At 42.2% G+C, this 14,064-nt stretch overlaps 1 protein-coding gene across 4 annotated transcripts in view; it reads left to right on the plus strand.

Moving 5' to 3' along the window:
- FECH (ferrochelatase) overlaps window positions 1–14,064 on the plus strand; it is a 41,989-nt gene that overhangs the window by 17,994 nt on the left and 9,931 nt on the right. For all 4 annotated transcript variants that reach the window (XM_074995749.1, XM_074995748.1, XM_074995750.1 and 1 more), the window contains exons 5-10: window positions 5,529–5,663; window positions 6,763–6,869; window positions 9,181–9,279; window positions 12,055–12,162; window positions 13,276–13,440; window positions 13,899–13,958. In XM_074995749.1, the coding sequence (XP_074851850.1) occupies window positions 5,529–5,663; window positions 6,763–6,869; window positions 9,181–9,279; window positions 12,055–12,162; window positions 13,276–13,440; window positions 13,899–13,958 (674 nt within the window). The remainder of the gene's footprint in view (window positions 1–5,528; window positions 5,664–6,762; window positions 6,870–9,180; window positions 9,280–12,054; window positions 12,163–13,275; window positions 13,441–13,898; window positions 13,959–14,064) is intronic.

Below are 14,064 nucleotides of genomic sequence, written 5' to 3' on the forward strand. Positions count from 1 at the left end.
AGAGAATCTCCATACATGGTGATTCCATTGTCCCTTTGCCTCAACGTGTCTTCTGTTCTTGCCTGTCTTGCTTTCTTTGTACCACAAGCAGCTGTCTAAATAGTGTTTCAGGCCAAGTCCACACTGGCACTTTACAGCGCTGTAACTTTCTTGCTTAGGGGTGTGACACACACACACACACACAGAGCAAGTTACAGTGTGAACCAGACAATGGTGTTTGGGAGCTGTCCTCCCAGTGCTGCTAGCCACTTCCCTCACAGAGGTGGCTTGCACAAAGTGCTGTGAGAACTCTTGCCCAGTGCTTGTGCCATGGCCATGCTTTCAGTATAACATGCAGCTGTGCTTCAAATTGTTTAGCGTAGACAAAGCCTATGACTGCCACACTCCCCTGGTAATAGGGGTGACCATCATTGTTTACATTCTCCACCAGGTTTCACAGGGCCTGCTCACGCTGGGAGTTGTGTGGTGTTCTTCCTGTGGTGTCTTGCTCTACCACTCTGCTCACTCCTGGATCATCAGCTTTCTCTTCATGCCTTGGCCCTCTATCTAGCCAGGGCATTAAAATTCTCCTTTCACAGGTATTTCCCAGTCATTGGCTGGTGTTTCCAGTGCCTTTTGCCATACTCCAGTGGCTGGTAAGGGAACCAGGATCACACACTACACTGGCTTCCAGACCAGAGGCCCTATAAGAAGCAAGCACAGTCCTTGTATAGTACAACCACTTGCTGCTGTTTCCTTGTGCGTCTTCCTTCCTATCAGGCATCTCTTCTCCCTCATTTGCCAGCCTCCAGTTCTCTTCATGCCCTGTGTGACTAAAGCTGTTCCTTGTCACAGCAGCCTGCTTCTCTGCAGCAAGCTCCCTGGCTTTATAGAGGCCCTGTCAGTTCATGCGCTGGTGAGTTTGTCCTTAATTAGCCCTCTCCAGCCTAAATCTTCCCTGCTTGCAGCTTAATTAATTGATTGGGCCCACCTGGCTTAAGTCAGCACTTGCAGGGCTAGTGTGGGGCGGCCCTCACAACCAGTGTAATTTAATTGGTTTAGAATCAGATTTCAGTTAAAGTGGTGCAAGTTTGTGTGCAGATTAAGCCTAGCTTTCTACATCTTCTTCTCACACTGACCACAGTGAGCAGCTGTAGGGAATTTGAACTGTGTGTACCTCTCCTGGATAGTTACGAGGCTAGTAGAACTTAGGCACATGAGGTGCTGTAGGCTATGGGTCTTTCCTCCAGGAACTTGATGCTCTGATAGGAACATGCTTGTCTGGCAGCATGGGAAATCAATCTCTCTTTGTGTCCATTGAATAGGCTCAGGAGTGGCAGGCTTTTCCTGTGTTCCTCACCTCTTAGGGGAATGCCCTAGAAAGGCTAGTTGTGTCCCAGTGCCCTTTGTCAGCGGGGATAAGTGTGGTCAGCAGTATGCTTGGTCACAGTTTTCTACAGGATTGGCTCCTTGTTAGTTCCTTTCTTGTCATTTCTAGTCAGGCCCATTAAGCAGTAGCCCAAAAGCAGTGCTCATGTGATGCTGCTCTTTTTGAAATGAGCGGGAGGCTCACCTTTAATTCTAAGTGAGCCAGTCTCTGCAGCATATTTTGCTCCCTTTGGGCAGTTGGCAGTCAGGCTAAAGACTAACTCCATAGGGAAGCTTGCTCTAGTTTCCATAGAGTTATCTTTACTGCAGATTAATGCCACCCATCCAGTTTACGTTCCATCACAAGCTGTAAAAATTACTGGTAAACTGCAAAAGCAAGTCAAACAGTCTGTGGTTTTGGCCCACAAAGAGAGAGTCTTTTCAACCTTGTAACTTAACTAGTGTGTGTGGAATCCAACCAGAGTTTTCTCCCCAAATTCTGGGTATTGGAATCAGCTGCTGAAGCAGTTGGCATGTCATGGAACCCACATCTGTGTCTGAAAATATTTCACTCTAAGTTATTTGCAATTCTTTCTATTTTAGGACCCATTTAAAACTTAGGTAGTTGAGATTTAAATGTGAAAAACTGTAAAGAATCTGGGACTGGGAACTGAAAAGCTGCAATCTTAAAAAGTAGTAATGCTGAAGCCAAAATGGTCTGTACATTCTTACACACACCTTGACTGATGAATTTGTTTTCTTTGGATTATGTTCAACCCTTTGTTTCAGACACTGCGGTGTGACTCCAGTGGAATTAGAATCATTGCAAGCATAACCAAAGAATAAACTTTGTCCAAAGCATGGGCTCGTAAATTACACCCTGCTATAGCAGCAAGTTCTGTCTTTTATACACACGCACACAAAAGTTGTTTCTAAATGGGTCAGGTTTGCAACAGATCCTGAAGCTGATGAGTTTTAGGGAGCTTTATCTATTCTTCTCAGTGTGTTTCACTCCCTCTTACTTTACAATGTGGTCACCAAAAGACAGCCACCGTCTTTATCTCTTTGTGCAGCCTTTACATCTGACTTGGTATCTGTTATTTAGAGATGTACTTTACTGCCAAGACAGTAGCTGCAATTTCAGAAGCAGGACGGGCTAATAGTTTGTTGTTACCTTGGAGGATTTAGAGAGGCACATAGAACACTGCATTGCCTCAAAATAGCTTGAAAAGCCCAAAGTGCACCTTCAGCAAGAGCTGAAACGTTTTTGGAGTCTTTCTCAGAGTTCTGATATTTCATTAGACTTGTTCCACACCTAAAAACTTTCACTAGCATAACTGCGTTGCTGAGAGGAGCAATATTTACTGATAGAGTTGTGTTAGTAAAAGCCAAAATGTAGGTATAGCAAAACCAGTGTAGTGCTCTTTGTTAGTATGTCTTATTTTACTTTGCCAAACAGGTATACGTTCTGCCAAAAGAAACACTTTTGTCCAGTACAGCTAAGTCTCCGTAGTGGACTTGGGGTGGGTTGGAAGAGTGTGGTAACATTTTGGTTACATCAGCATAGTTAAAGTGGCGAAATGTGTAAGTATACTCAAGACTTTACCCTAATTTGAGTCTTCCTGATGTTTGTACACGTACATTATGGCATAAGAAAGCAGTTTCAAAAAGCAGTAAAAGTATTTTGGGGTGTTCTGACAACCTACATTTTCTAATCTAAATAGCAATTTTGGGTGACAAAAATTGAAACACCTTAAAATCTTTGGATGGTACCTTTTCGGGGGCTGATTTTCAGAGGGTAGGTGCTTCAGCCCCTTTTAAGGCATTTCACATTTGGCACACACAAAAAAGATTGTAGCAACCCAGAATCACTAGACACTTTCAAAATGTAAGTCTTTACCATTCTCAGTGCCTGTTACTTCCTTAAGATGTAACACTCAAACATGTAAGCACAGGAGTAATTTTGCGTATGCAGATAATCCCAACGAATACAGGTTGAACCTCTGTAATCTGGGCCCTCAGGATCTAACCAGTGCCGAACAAGAGTATTTGCTGGACCACAGGAGGTCAGTATTGTCCAGCAGCATTATCAAGACTTCCACTGCTTTCTGGGCTCTTAGAAGACATTTAGGAGTAAATTACAGCTAAATAACAGCACAGAACACTGAGAGCCAGGTCTAATGGTTGTCAACAAATTTATGGGATCCCAGGAAACTTGGCTACACCCATGATAAGTGGTCATTCATCTAACTAAAATCATGCAGATTACAGATGTTGCCAGATAGGAGAGTACCGGATTAGAGAGGTTCAACCTGTATAAGTGGACTGCCTTATGTGTGTTACAGTCTGTCTGGTCTGTTAAAACTTCCACTATTTTTTAGACAGATCTAAGACTTTCTTATGAGGAGTGTGAGTCAGTAGCACCCTTGCAGTGTTATTTTGATTTCAATTGTTCTGGGTTTGGTTACCAGATGGGGAACACAGAGTTATGATCTGATGGTCAGAGGACAAGATTTTGCATTTTTCTCTTCTCCAGCTTTCATCTTTAAAATATTAGCATATAGTCTGTTCTAGAAGGCAAAATGTGGATGATTGAAAATCACCTATAGTCTCCGCTTTAGAGGTTCTGGGTCACCAGCAATCTAGTTCTGAAATTATTACTAATAGGTTTTTGAAGAAAGCAGTTGTAGGTCTTTAAATGTACCCAGGTTTTGGTGAGTAGCTTTAGTTGTCCTCAGTTCTCCCCAGAAGCAGCGGTGCTCAGCTAGGAGAAGCAGCTCAGGACCAAACCTCACTAACTTGTTAAATGCATAAAGAAAGGACTTAATTAACTATGGGGAGGACAGCATTGTGTTAACCCAGGGAATGACACAGTGGGGATCATGGGAACTGGTTGTATTATTTTTACTGTATGCTTTGATGATAGTCAGTGAGGGCAGAGATGTGCACACTCATATATATATTTTCAGTAAGTATTTATATTGCGGTAGCACTGAGGAATCCCAAGACCTTAGTACTCACTGTAGGCACTGTACATACACCAGCCAAAAAATTGGTCCCTGTCCCTAAGAGCTTACAATATAAGTAACACGTGCTCTGATGCTTGACTCTTTTTGTTCTTCCAGCAACAAGTGGGGAGCCTTAAGAAAATAACACCTTGTAAGAAATGTAAAGAATTGCTAGCTTTTCATTTGTAGTTGGAAGTGTGTATTTTTACAATAGCAACGAAGGGTCCTGTGGCACCTTATAGACTAACAGAAAAGTTTTGACCATGAGCTTTTGTGAGCACAGACTCACTTCATCAGATGCTGGTCCTGGCATTTTTTTACAATGTATTTCATATCCAGAGTCTGTCGATAGTGAGTCTTACAGCAGAGCACTGGAAATGACAGCCAGCCACTGGGACTGGATGGCAAAGATGGATCACTTGATAAAATGCCCTTCCATCCCTTTGAGGCACCAGGCCCTGATCAGTGTTCAGAAGACAGCATATTGGACTACATGGGATATTGGTGTGATCTAGTACAGCCGTTCTTATGTAATAGATTCCTCCATTGATGTGCTTGTATGATCTGCCTTAAGCTGTTTGGTATGTTTAGCCAGAGTATGCACATCCCTTAACCCAGTCGTTTGGAATACAAGAACGCTGCTCCCACTGAGCTCACCGCTCTCAGAAAGTGAGCTGTTTTAGGATTCTTGTCTTTTAAAGTGACACTGGTCACATCTGGCATTAGCAAGGTCGATCATTTCCTTTTAATTGAACATGCCTTCTTGGTAGAGCACTTCTGTCAGAATGTAACATGCCATTGTACTTCTCTTGCTGGCCTGTAAAAATACATTTACATTATCTGCATGATTGAGGGAGAGGGGATTATTTTACAGCTGAACGCTGCTACTTGGAGCACGAGGATCTTCAGCACTTAAAATATATAATATTTTCAAAAAAACTGATACGTAGATCATGGTAAGTGTCTACGTGTAAAGTATATAATTATTTCTCCACAGCCTAACATAGCAAGCGAGGCAGAGATTTTCAGCTTCGTGATTGTCATTTTGGCTCTTGGTGGGGAGTATATTGCTGCAGAGACCAGGCTGCAGTTGGTCAGAAGAGGATTTAAAATAAGAGCATTTGCAGATATACTGATCAGCTGCTGTTTCTTTTTCTGTGCTTCTGCTGGCAGCGCCTCACAAATACTATATTGGATTTCGGTATGTCCATCCTTTAACTGAAGAAGCAGTTGAAGAGATGGAGAAAGATGGAGTTGAAAGGGCTATTGCATTCACCCAGTATCCGCAATACAGCTGTTCTACCACAGGTGAGTGTCCCTGTGAAAGTGCAGTCGGGGAAGATAACCAGCAGACAGACAAAGGTATCCAGAGAGCTAAGAGTCCAAGCACAGAAGTATATGAAAGCAAGTGGGAACTTGTGGGAAGTGAATGAAAATGCTGCCAACCCTCCTCAAAACCAGCTTCCTGGTTGGCCTCTGATAGGTTTCTCAGTTGTAAGGAGAAGCCTGTTTTCCAACAATAAGGACTTTCAAATTCATAAGCTTTGTTAGACCTCTGTGCCTCACAACATGCCTGTGAGGGGTTGTACTAATTTTACAGGTAGGGAAATTGAAACAGTGAAGGGCACTCACCCAAAGTCAGACCAGTGAGTGGCAGAGCCAGAAACGGAACTGTCTGTGCAAACAAAATCAGAAACCTGCCTGGCAGGTCTGTGTGCATGTTCTAGAAGTGCATATTCTGCATCCCGCTCCTCTGGCCACATGGCAGGTGCTAATGTTTTGTGTACACTTCAGCTAAAGCAGGATCCCATCCTCTCCATAGAGAATAACGCTCTTTTGGGTTTTCTGTGGCACACAGTGCTGGTTAGCATAAGGCTGTCTTAACAACTCTTGAAAAATAATATCTTTGCTTTAGTTAAGGATTACTTGGTGAGTGGAAAGTAGTTTTGCAGAATATGTATTTTGTCTATTCTTATGCTCTCAGTTCTGATTTGCAGTATATTTGACACCTAGTCCTTAAAACCAGTGTATCTTAAACTGTGTTCTGCAGAACACTGGTGTTCTGTGAACACACAAACAGCTCACAGATGTGCTGCGAGCATTTGGACTGCTGGTATATCTTTTGTTGTTAAAACCAGATACACTGTTACTTCTAATTGCTATGATAGCTGATTAAATTACTTAATTTTGTTTTGCTGTATATGTTGCTGTTCGGTTTTTTTGTTTGTTTGTTTTTTAAAGAAAATTGCTGTAGGTGTTCCACATAAAAAGTGTTGCTATTTGGTGTCCCATGGCCTCAAAAAGTTTAAGAAACGCTGAAATGGCTGGTTGTAGAACTCTTTGTCTGGCACTTCTGATGAATGCATAGCTACAGCTTCTGCTAATCTCCAGATTTTGTGTATTTCAGGAAGCAGCCTCAATGCCATTTATCGCTACTATAATCAAAAGGGGGAGAAGCCAAAGATGAAGTGGAGTATCATTGACAGGTGGCCCACACATCCCCTCCTCATCCAGGTCTGGAGTTTGTATGGTAGCCATTGTGGCTGTGAAGAAAGATGTCTTTTTGCTTGTCAGTTGAGCAGATTTGACATGGAGTTATTGAGGGTATGTTTGTGCAGCAAGAGAAGACCCATACAGCTGTGAGTCTCAGGGCCTGTGTCAGCTGACCTGAGCACTTGCAGCAGAGATAAAAATAGCTGTGGAGACATTCAGGCTGGGGTGGGAGGCAGGGCTCTGAACTGGTGTTGGAGAGGGTCTCCAGAGTCCAGGCCCCAGCTGAAGCCTGAACATCTACACTGCTATTTTTAGCTCTTCAGCACAAGCCAAGTGAGCCCAATAAGTTAACTGACCCAGGCTCTGAGATTTGCTGCTGTGAGCTTTTTGTTTGTTTTTCTTCTGTGTAGACATACCCTGAATGACAACCATGGAACCCCTGAGGCCATTTGTGACATCACTTTTCAGACTGCAACCGGAACACTTCAAGGATTTTGGTTGGACAGTTATGGCTAGATGGGCGATCCATTCTAATAAAGCAATTGCCTGTGCCAACTTGGGTTTTCCTTTTGGAAATTCCCGATGCCTGTGAACAAACTATGGACGTTTTTCACCATGCTTCAATTGTTTTAAAAACCTTAGAACAAAAGGAATATTTCAGTTTTATGTCGCGTTTTGTAACATGAAAACTATGTCTCCTGTGTGCTGGCTCTGAAGTTACTGGAGGCAATGTTAGGTCAGGATACATCTGTGGAAGCTTGCATTTCTTACATACAATCACTGCTAGTAATCTCACACTGAGATCCACAGACTAAGTGGCTTGATTATCCTCCCACTGAAGTCCATGGTAGGGTTCTTCCTGACTTCAAGGGGAGGAGAATTAGAACCGCTTTCAAAAAGAAGTGAGAGAGAGGAGGAAAATGGCAATGTACTTGATTGGAGGTGGAGCCCCTTTTTTAAATTTAACGAGGTAGAGTGCATGTGCTGGGCTTTTAATAATAGCACTACTGTGGTTTTGTATTATTGTTCTAACGCCCTTGTCTGGCATCGGAGAGGTGAGCAGTGCTGGCCACAGTGGTAGCTGTCGCAGAAACACTTAGCAGCAGCTGCATTCTACTGCTTCCTTTCCAGGTTGCTTTTGCTGGAGAGAGACAGAGCGTGTGCCGAGGGAGCATGACAAGCTGACTTGGGAGCTTTTCTTCCTCCTCTTCCTTTGACTTTTGCATGTTCATGCTGGTCTCGGATGGAATAGAATGCAAGGGACTGAGGGAGACGGGTAGTTCTTGGCACTTGCCCAGACCATTCACTTCTTTTAGTAAGATGTCTCAGCAGAGTTTAGGAATCTGCTCCCTGATCAAATGATCTCCCAAATGCCACTCTCCATTAGATAGCTGGCACATAGATATAGCTCTCTTTTCTGAGCTAACCAACATGCATTTCTCCATGCCCAAGGGAGTCTGTAAGTGAAGGGCTGGCTCAGCCCCTGATCATGTCATTGGAACAGAAATTAAAGTTTAATTTTTGTAATGTTTTTATCCTATCTGTGGTGGTGTTTGTTGCAATGTGTCTACTAAGGTGCAGCAGACAGTCATGGTAAACTTTTTGTTCCTCTATTTGTAGCACAGTATGCAAATTAAGTCATCTTATTTTCCTTTCTGCATGTTTCCCTGCCACCTGGACACACATACCTAGTGCTAAGTTCTGATCTCAGTCACTGCGGTGACTCTAAGGTCGCTATCATTCCCTACCCTTCCATGTGGGGAAGCAGGGCTTTGGTTTCCAGGTCCTGGTTAACTGAAGTCATCTGTCGCCCCATTTTCCGTCCAATCAGTTGAGCTCAGATAAGGAACTCATTCTGTCAGCCCACAAATTTAAATGTCAGGAGGGGTGCTGAGCAGTGAAACCTGATGTCCTACAGAGCCCAAGTTTGTTATCCTTTATGGCACATGTTTTACACAGCGGCTTCTGAATGAGAGAGCGGCTTGACTGGGGGCTTGTGGGCAGACGTTAATTCAATTTGCTGTATTCACTTGTGTCCTGTATGTGAAATCCAAGTAGCTGATCTAAAGCTCCTTGGAAGCATGTCACTAGACTTCAGTAGGTTTTGATTTGACACCATAATTCATTGTTTTTGAACATTTTATTGTACATACTATTGGTCAAACTCCCTCCGCCATGCCGCTAACCAAATAACTTCTGCTGTGTTGTCAGAAGCTCTTATGGTGAGGTAAAGCAAAGGGTGCCCAGGGTCCAGACAATTAGTTAGCTCGATTTCCAGCAGATGGGTGCAGCGTTTGTCATTGATCCGTGTACTTTTGCCTTTCTCTAACAGTGCTTTGCAGACCACGTACAAAAAGAGTTGGATCTGTTTCCACCTGAGAAAAGGAAAGATGTTGTCATTCTTTTCTCAGCTCACTCACTGCCAATGTCTGTAAGTAACACGAAGTCATTTCTGATGTTGTTATGATGTTAGTTGCCTGGAGGGAGGGTGTCACGTTATTGGTCTGATGGGTTGTAGCTCCAGCAGAGCTGGGTTTTGAGCAACCTGCAGTTTGTAGACCACCAGGATTAGACCAGCCCAGAAATAAAACCTGCTTCTTTGCTCCTCCCTTCAACATAATGATAATGGGGAAGAAAACCTATTTATGTTTTCTCACCTTTCAAAGTGGAATTACTTCCCCTGCAGCAATGAGACTAGAATCTGCATGTTTGGAATAGACCAAACAGAGGGTGTGATTTTAACACAGTTGTCTGGACAGCAGTTTCTAATCATTTTGGAAAAAATGCAGTAGTATTGTTCCAAACAAGTGGCAGCTACAAGATCCATCTTCATTTGCATGAAGAGAAACAATCGGGTGATGTAGCAAAGCATAATTTCATAATGAATTCTTTTGTAAACGTGTCTGGTTCCATATGTACACATTTAAAATTCTTTCAATACTCATGGTTCATCGTGTCACAGTTTAGCCAAATTGTGTGTGTCACAGTTCACCTTTTAATAATATCCATCGAGGTATTATTATTACAAATAAAAAACGTATGGAATATGTCACAGTCAACTTACATAATTCAAAACTGTGTTTTCTGTTCCGAAAGTCATTCCACTGCCAATCTACACGGAGATGCAGTATCCAGCTGTTTCAGAAACATTAACTGTAATCTTTGCTCCATGCCTTTTGCTGTTGCCCAATCCTGGATGACTCATATTCTTGGGAACAAAAAAGCAGTCCAGTACCACTTTAAAGACTAACAAAATAATTTATTAGGTGGTGAGCTCTCGTGGGACAGACCCACTTCTTCAGACCAGGAAGCTGTCCCACGAAAGCTCACCACCTAATAAATTACTTTGTTAGTCTTTAACGTGGTACTGGACTGCTTTTTTGTTTTGATAGTGGATAGACTAACACAGCTCTCTCTCCACCGCTATCGCCCTCTGTTACTTTTCATATTCTTGGGAATATGCTGCCACCTAGTGGTTAATGGCAGAGTGAGATGTGGACTTCAGCAATATTTATTCGTTTGCGCAAAGGTAGCACTTACACCCCCTATCAGAGATCTGGGCCCCATTAGGCCAAGCACTATACAAGTAGGTTGTTAGAGACAGTTCCTCCCATGAAGAGTAGAAAGTCCAAATAAATAAGACAGACAGAAGTTGAGAAGGAAAAAAGGGTCACAGAAAAGTTGCAGTATTTGTCAAAGACTATATATCAGGTGAGCAGCTGAGAGAGGGGGCTAGAACCTATGATTCCCAGCTTCCAGATATTCATGTGCATTTCTCTTGCACTCGTTTTACCCTTATGGGTCTATAAAGTTGTTGCTTGCTCTTTTCAGAGTTCTAAGGACACACATCTTATTTGCTGCTTTAGTTGCTGCCCTTTTCTCACACTGACTTCCTGGTTACCCATCCTTTGTTTTACTGGTAAAGTCAAGTCTGCCCATCAACACTGCTCCTTGAGTCAGCCAAGAAGAGTCATGTTGAATGACAAGGAACCTTTGTCTCCTCCCCCGTTCCATTCTCCAACGTATTGCTGCTTCCGCTGCACCCCCAGACTTTAGTGGCAAGAGGGACAAACTGAGGCTAAGTGCACTGTGAGTGGCCTGTCCCATAGAGCCTAGCAATGCTGCTAGGACACTGGGCATGGTGAGGGGTTTTCTTAATATGTTAGCACAAACGCCTCCCTTGATTTGAAGAGACTATAAATAGTAAAATGAGCTTTCTCTGGGGGAATAGGGCTCCTAGGCTTTGTTTCTAGTTCTGCTACTGACTCACTTTGTGACCTTGCCCAAGTCACTTACTCAGTTTGTGCCTCAGTTTTATTATCTATTAATTATTAAAGTAAATAAATCGAACCTCTCCAGTCCAGCACCCTTGGAACCTGGCTGGTGCTGAACCAGAGAATGTGCTGAACCATGAGAGGTCAGTATTGTCTAGCAGCATTACCAACACTTCCACTTACAGGACTCTTAAAAGAAATTTAGGGGTAAACTACAGCTAAATAACAGCACAGAACACTGAGAGCCAGGACCGGTGACTGTAAACAAACTTCATGGGACCATGGGACATCTGGCCACACCCATGATAAGTGGACATCTAGCTAACTAAAATCATGCCAGACCAGAGTGTGCCAGACTAGAAAGGGTTCAACTTGTAACTGTAAAATAGCAACCCCATTGAGGTTTTGTAAGGGTGAAATATTTGTAAAATGCTTTGATATCCTTTGTTGGGAGGCAATAACATGCATGCAACAAAGACAGCTTGCAAAATGTCAAATTTGATGTGAAAGTAACTGAAAGGGAATCATTGGTGACCCCAGCTAGTGGCTGAAAATATGCACATGAAATCTGGTGGGCAGGAGTTAATGTCCTGTTGCTAAGACAGGCCCACTCCGTGTCAGACTTAGTTTATCACTCTATTAAATTACTACTATTTTACTAGATAATTCAGTCACATTCATTGTGGTATGTGTACCTGTTATGCTGGTTTCTGTGACCCATACCTTCATATTTCTGTTACCTGCGTGGATATCTGCCATTGTGTGAGGCACTGCTGTTGCAGGGATAGATGCACGGTGCTTGCATGTGGAGAGCTGGTTTGCTTGCCTCTGTTTAAAATGAGCTATTGAAACTGAAAGTTTTTCAGTGCTCTTTGCATGTGAAAAGACATAACATTCACAAAGAATGAAAGGCTGGTGTTTCTCTGCTGCAGGTTGTGAACCGTGGTGATCCGTACCCTCAAGAAGTGGGAGCTACTGTCCAAAGAGTCATGGAGAAGCTCAACTTTTCCAACCCCTATAGGCTCGTGTGGCAGTCCAAGGTCTGTGATCAGAAGGAAGTTATTAGAAGCCACCTGCAGCCCCTTAGTCATCAAATTAGGATAATCTCTTTTGTCCCAACCTATTACAGTCCCTTCCTATCTCTCCTACTGCCTGGAAGTAGGTGGGCCTTCTTTGTGCCCAGGTATACTCTTCTGTATGTATTCAGTAGGCACTTATAGAAGTTCTTGATGCATCACTTTCAAGTAAACCTCTGATAGAGCAGAGATTCCTCAGCATCTCTAATATGCTCACCCGTGGGTGGTGGGGATTTTTCTCTGGCTAGCAGTTGGAAATGGGAAGCAAATGAACTATGGTGCAGTCTCTTGAAATATTTCTTAGAGACCTTCTAAAAGGTATCTTATACGATTACATTCGTTGTTAAGGACATGAGCGCAGTCCAAATAGACTTCGTTTTTTAAAAGGCGGTAATGCAGAATGGGTTGATTTATACGTCTCTTTGCATGTGATGTTTGTAAACTCCTACTGAAATGAAGGAACTTTAAGAAATGTTAGCCTCATTGGAATTACACAGTGTCAGTAGTTTACACTTCTCAAATGTTTTAGTTATGGGAGCAGAGTTGTTTTATTGTAAAACTAGGAAGCAGCAAGTTAAGTATCCTGTTAGCTGAGCAGCTTTACTTTTTGGATGTTAAAGGGCCACAGTTGACTTAGGTGGTCTTTAAAATGGAAAATATTATTAAAGGCTGATAAATCCTGCTCAGTAACTGTGGTGCGGGAGGGCGAAGGGAAGGATTGAAAAACCAAGGACACTTATTTTAATTCTAGTATTTTTTTGAAGTGCCCTTGTAAAAGCCAATCATCCACTCAAGATCTGTGTTGTTTAATATAACTATAAGTACATGCCATCTTATTGGATTCTTCCTGTTGGAAAGATAGATTGTTTTGGAGCCTAAACAGAAGCACAGTGTCACTTCATCAAAAAGTAACAGAGAGAGAGATGAAGATACTGCTAAAAATAATAAGATAAACAGATATATTTGATTTTTCATAAATTAAGTCTCTTAAAGGATGGCAGAGGGTAATTTTTGTAGAAAAGAATTGGCTTGAAGAAAGATATATATGTATATATTTTTCCTGCCATTTTCCTATAGGTTGGCCCAATGCCCTGGCTGGGTCCACAGACGAATGAAACGATTGAAGGACTCTGTAAAAGGGGACAGAAGAACATTTTGTTGGTTCCAATAGCATTTACCAGTGACCACATTGAAACTCTGTATGAGCTGGATATTGAATATGCACAAGTTTTAGCAAATGAGGTAAACATTGCTTAAGTTCTCAACATTGCTTGGGCTGTTCAGCTCTCAAAGGTCTTTCCCTCTATTTTGAGCTCTAATCTTATTCTTAAATATTTGTATGGGTTTCGGGTCACATCCTGCTGTTCCACTGGTGTAGATCTTAACTGGCTTCAGAGATGTTACTGTGAATTTTTATCAGTGTAACTAATAGTGAATTTGACCCCTTTCATTTTAACTCCTTTAAGAAAAATTATTTGGGTGATTGTCAATACACAGGGGGTTGGAAGTAAAATTTTGTCTCTGCCATTTTAACTGTGCTGAACAAAAAATATTGCTACATTTAATTCAGTCATATCAGGGCAACCTTGAAATGATAAAGAAATGAGGTACTGCAAAAAATAATGGAGGATGATGGTACTGGGATATTTTTTCCATAACAGTACTTTTTCTTTTTGTCTTCTCTCTTGTTTTTGATTCAGTGTGGAGTTGAAAACATCAGAAGGGCAGAGTCTCTTAATGGAAATCCATTGTTCTCCAAGGTATTCCTATTGTTACTACAGCTTTAATAGACAATAAACCATATCAATCCTCTGGAAGGCTCTAACAGATTGATTGTTTCCTCTCATATTCTGAGTTTGATTATTA

This window comes from Carettochelys insculpta, chromosome 5, assembly GCF_033958435.1.
Source record: "Carettochelys insculpta isolate YL-2023 chromosome 5, ASM3395843v1, whole genome shotgun sequence".
Lineage (NCBI taxonomy): Eukaryota > Metazoa > Chordata > Testudines > Carettochelyidae > Carettochelys > Carettochelys insculpta.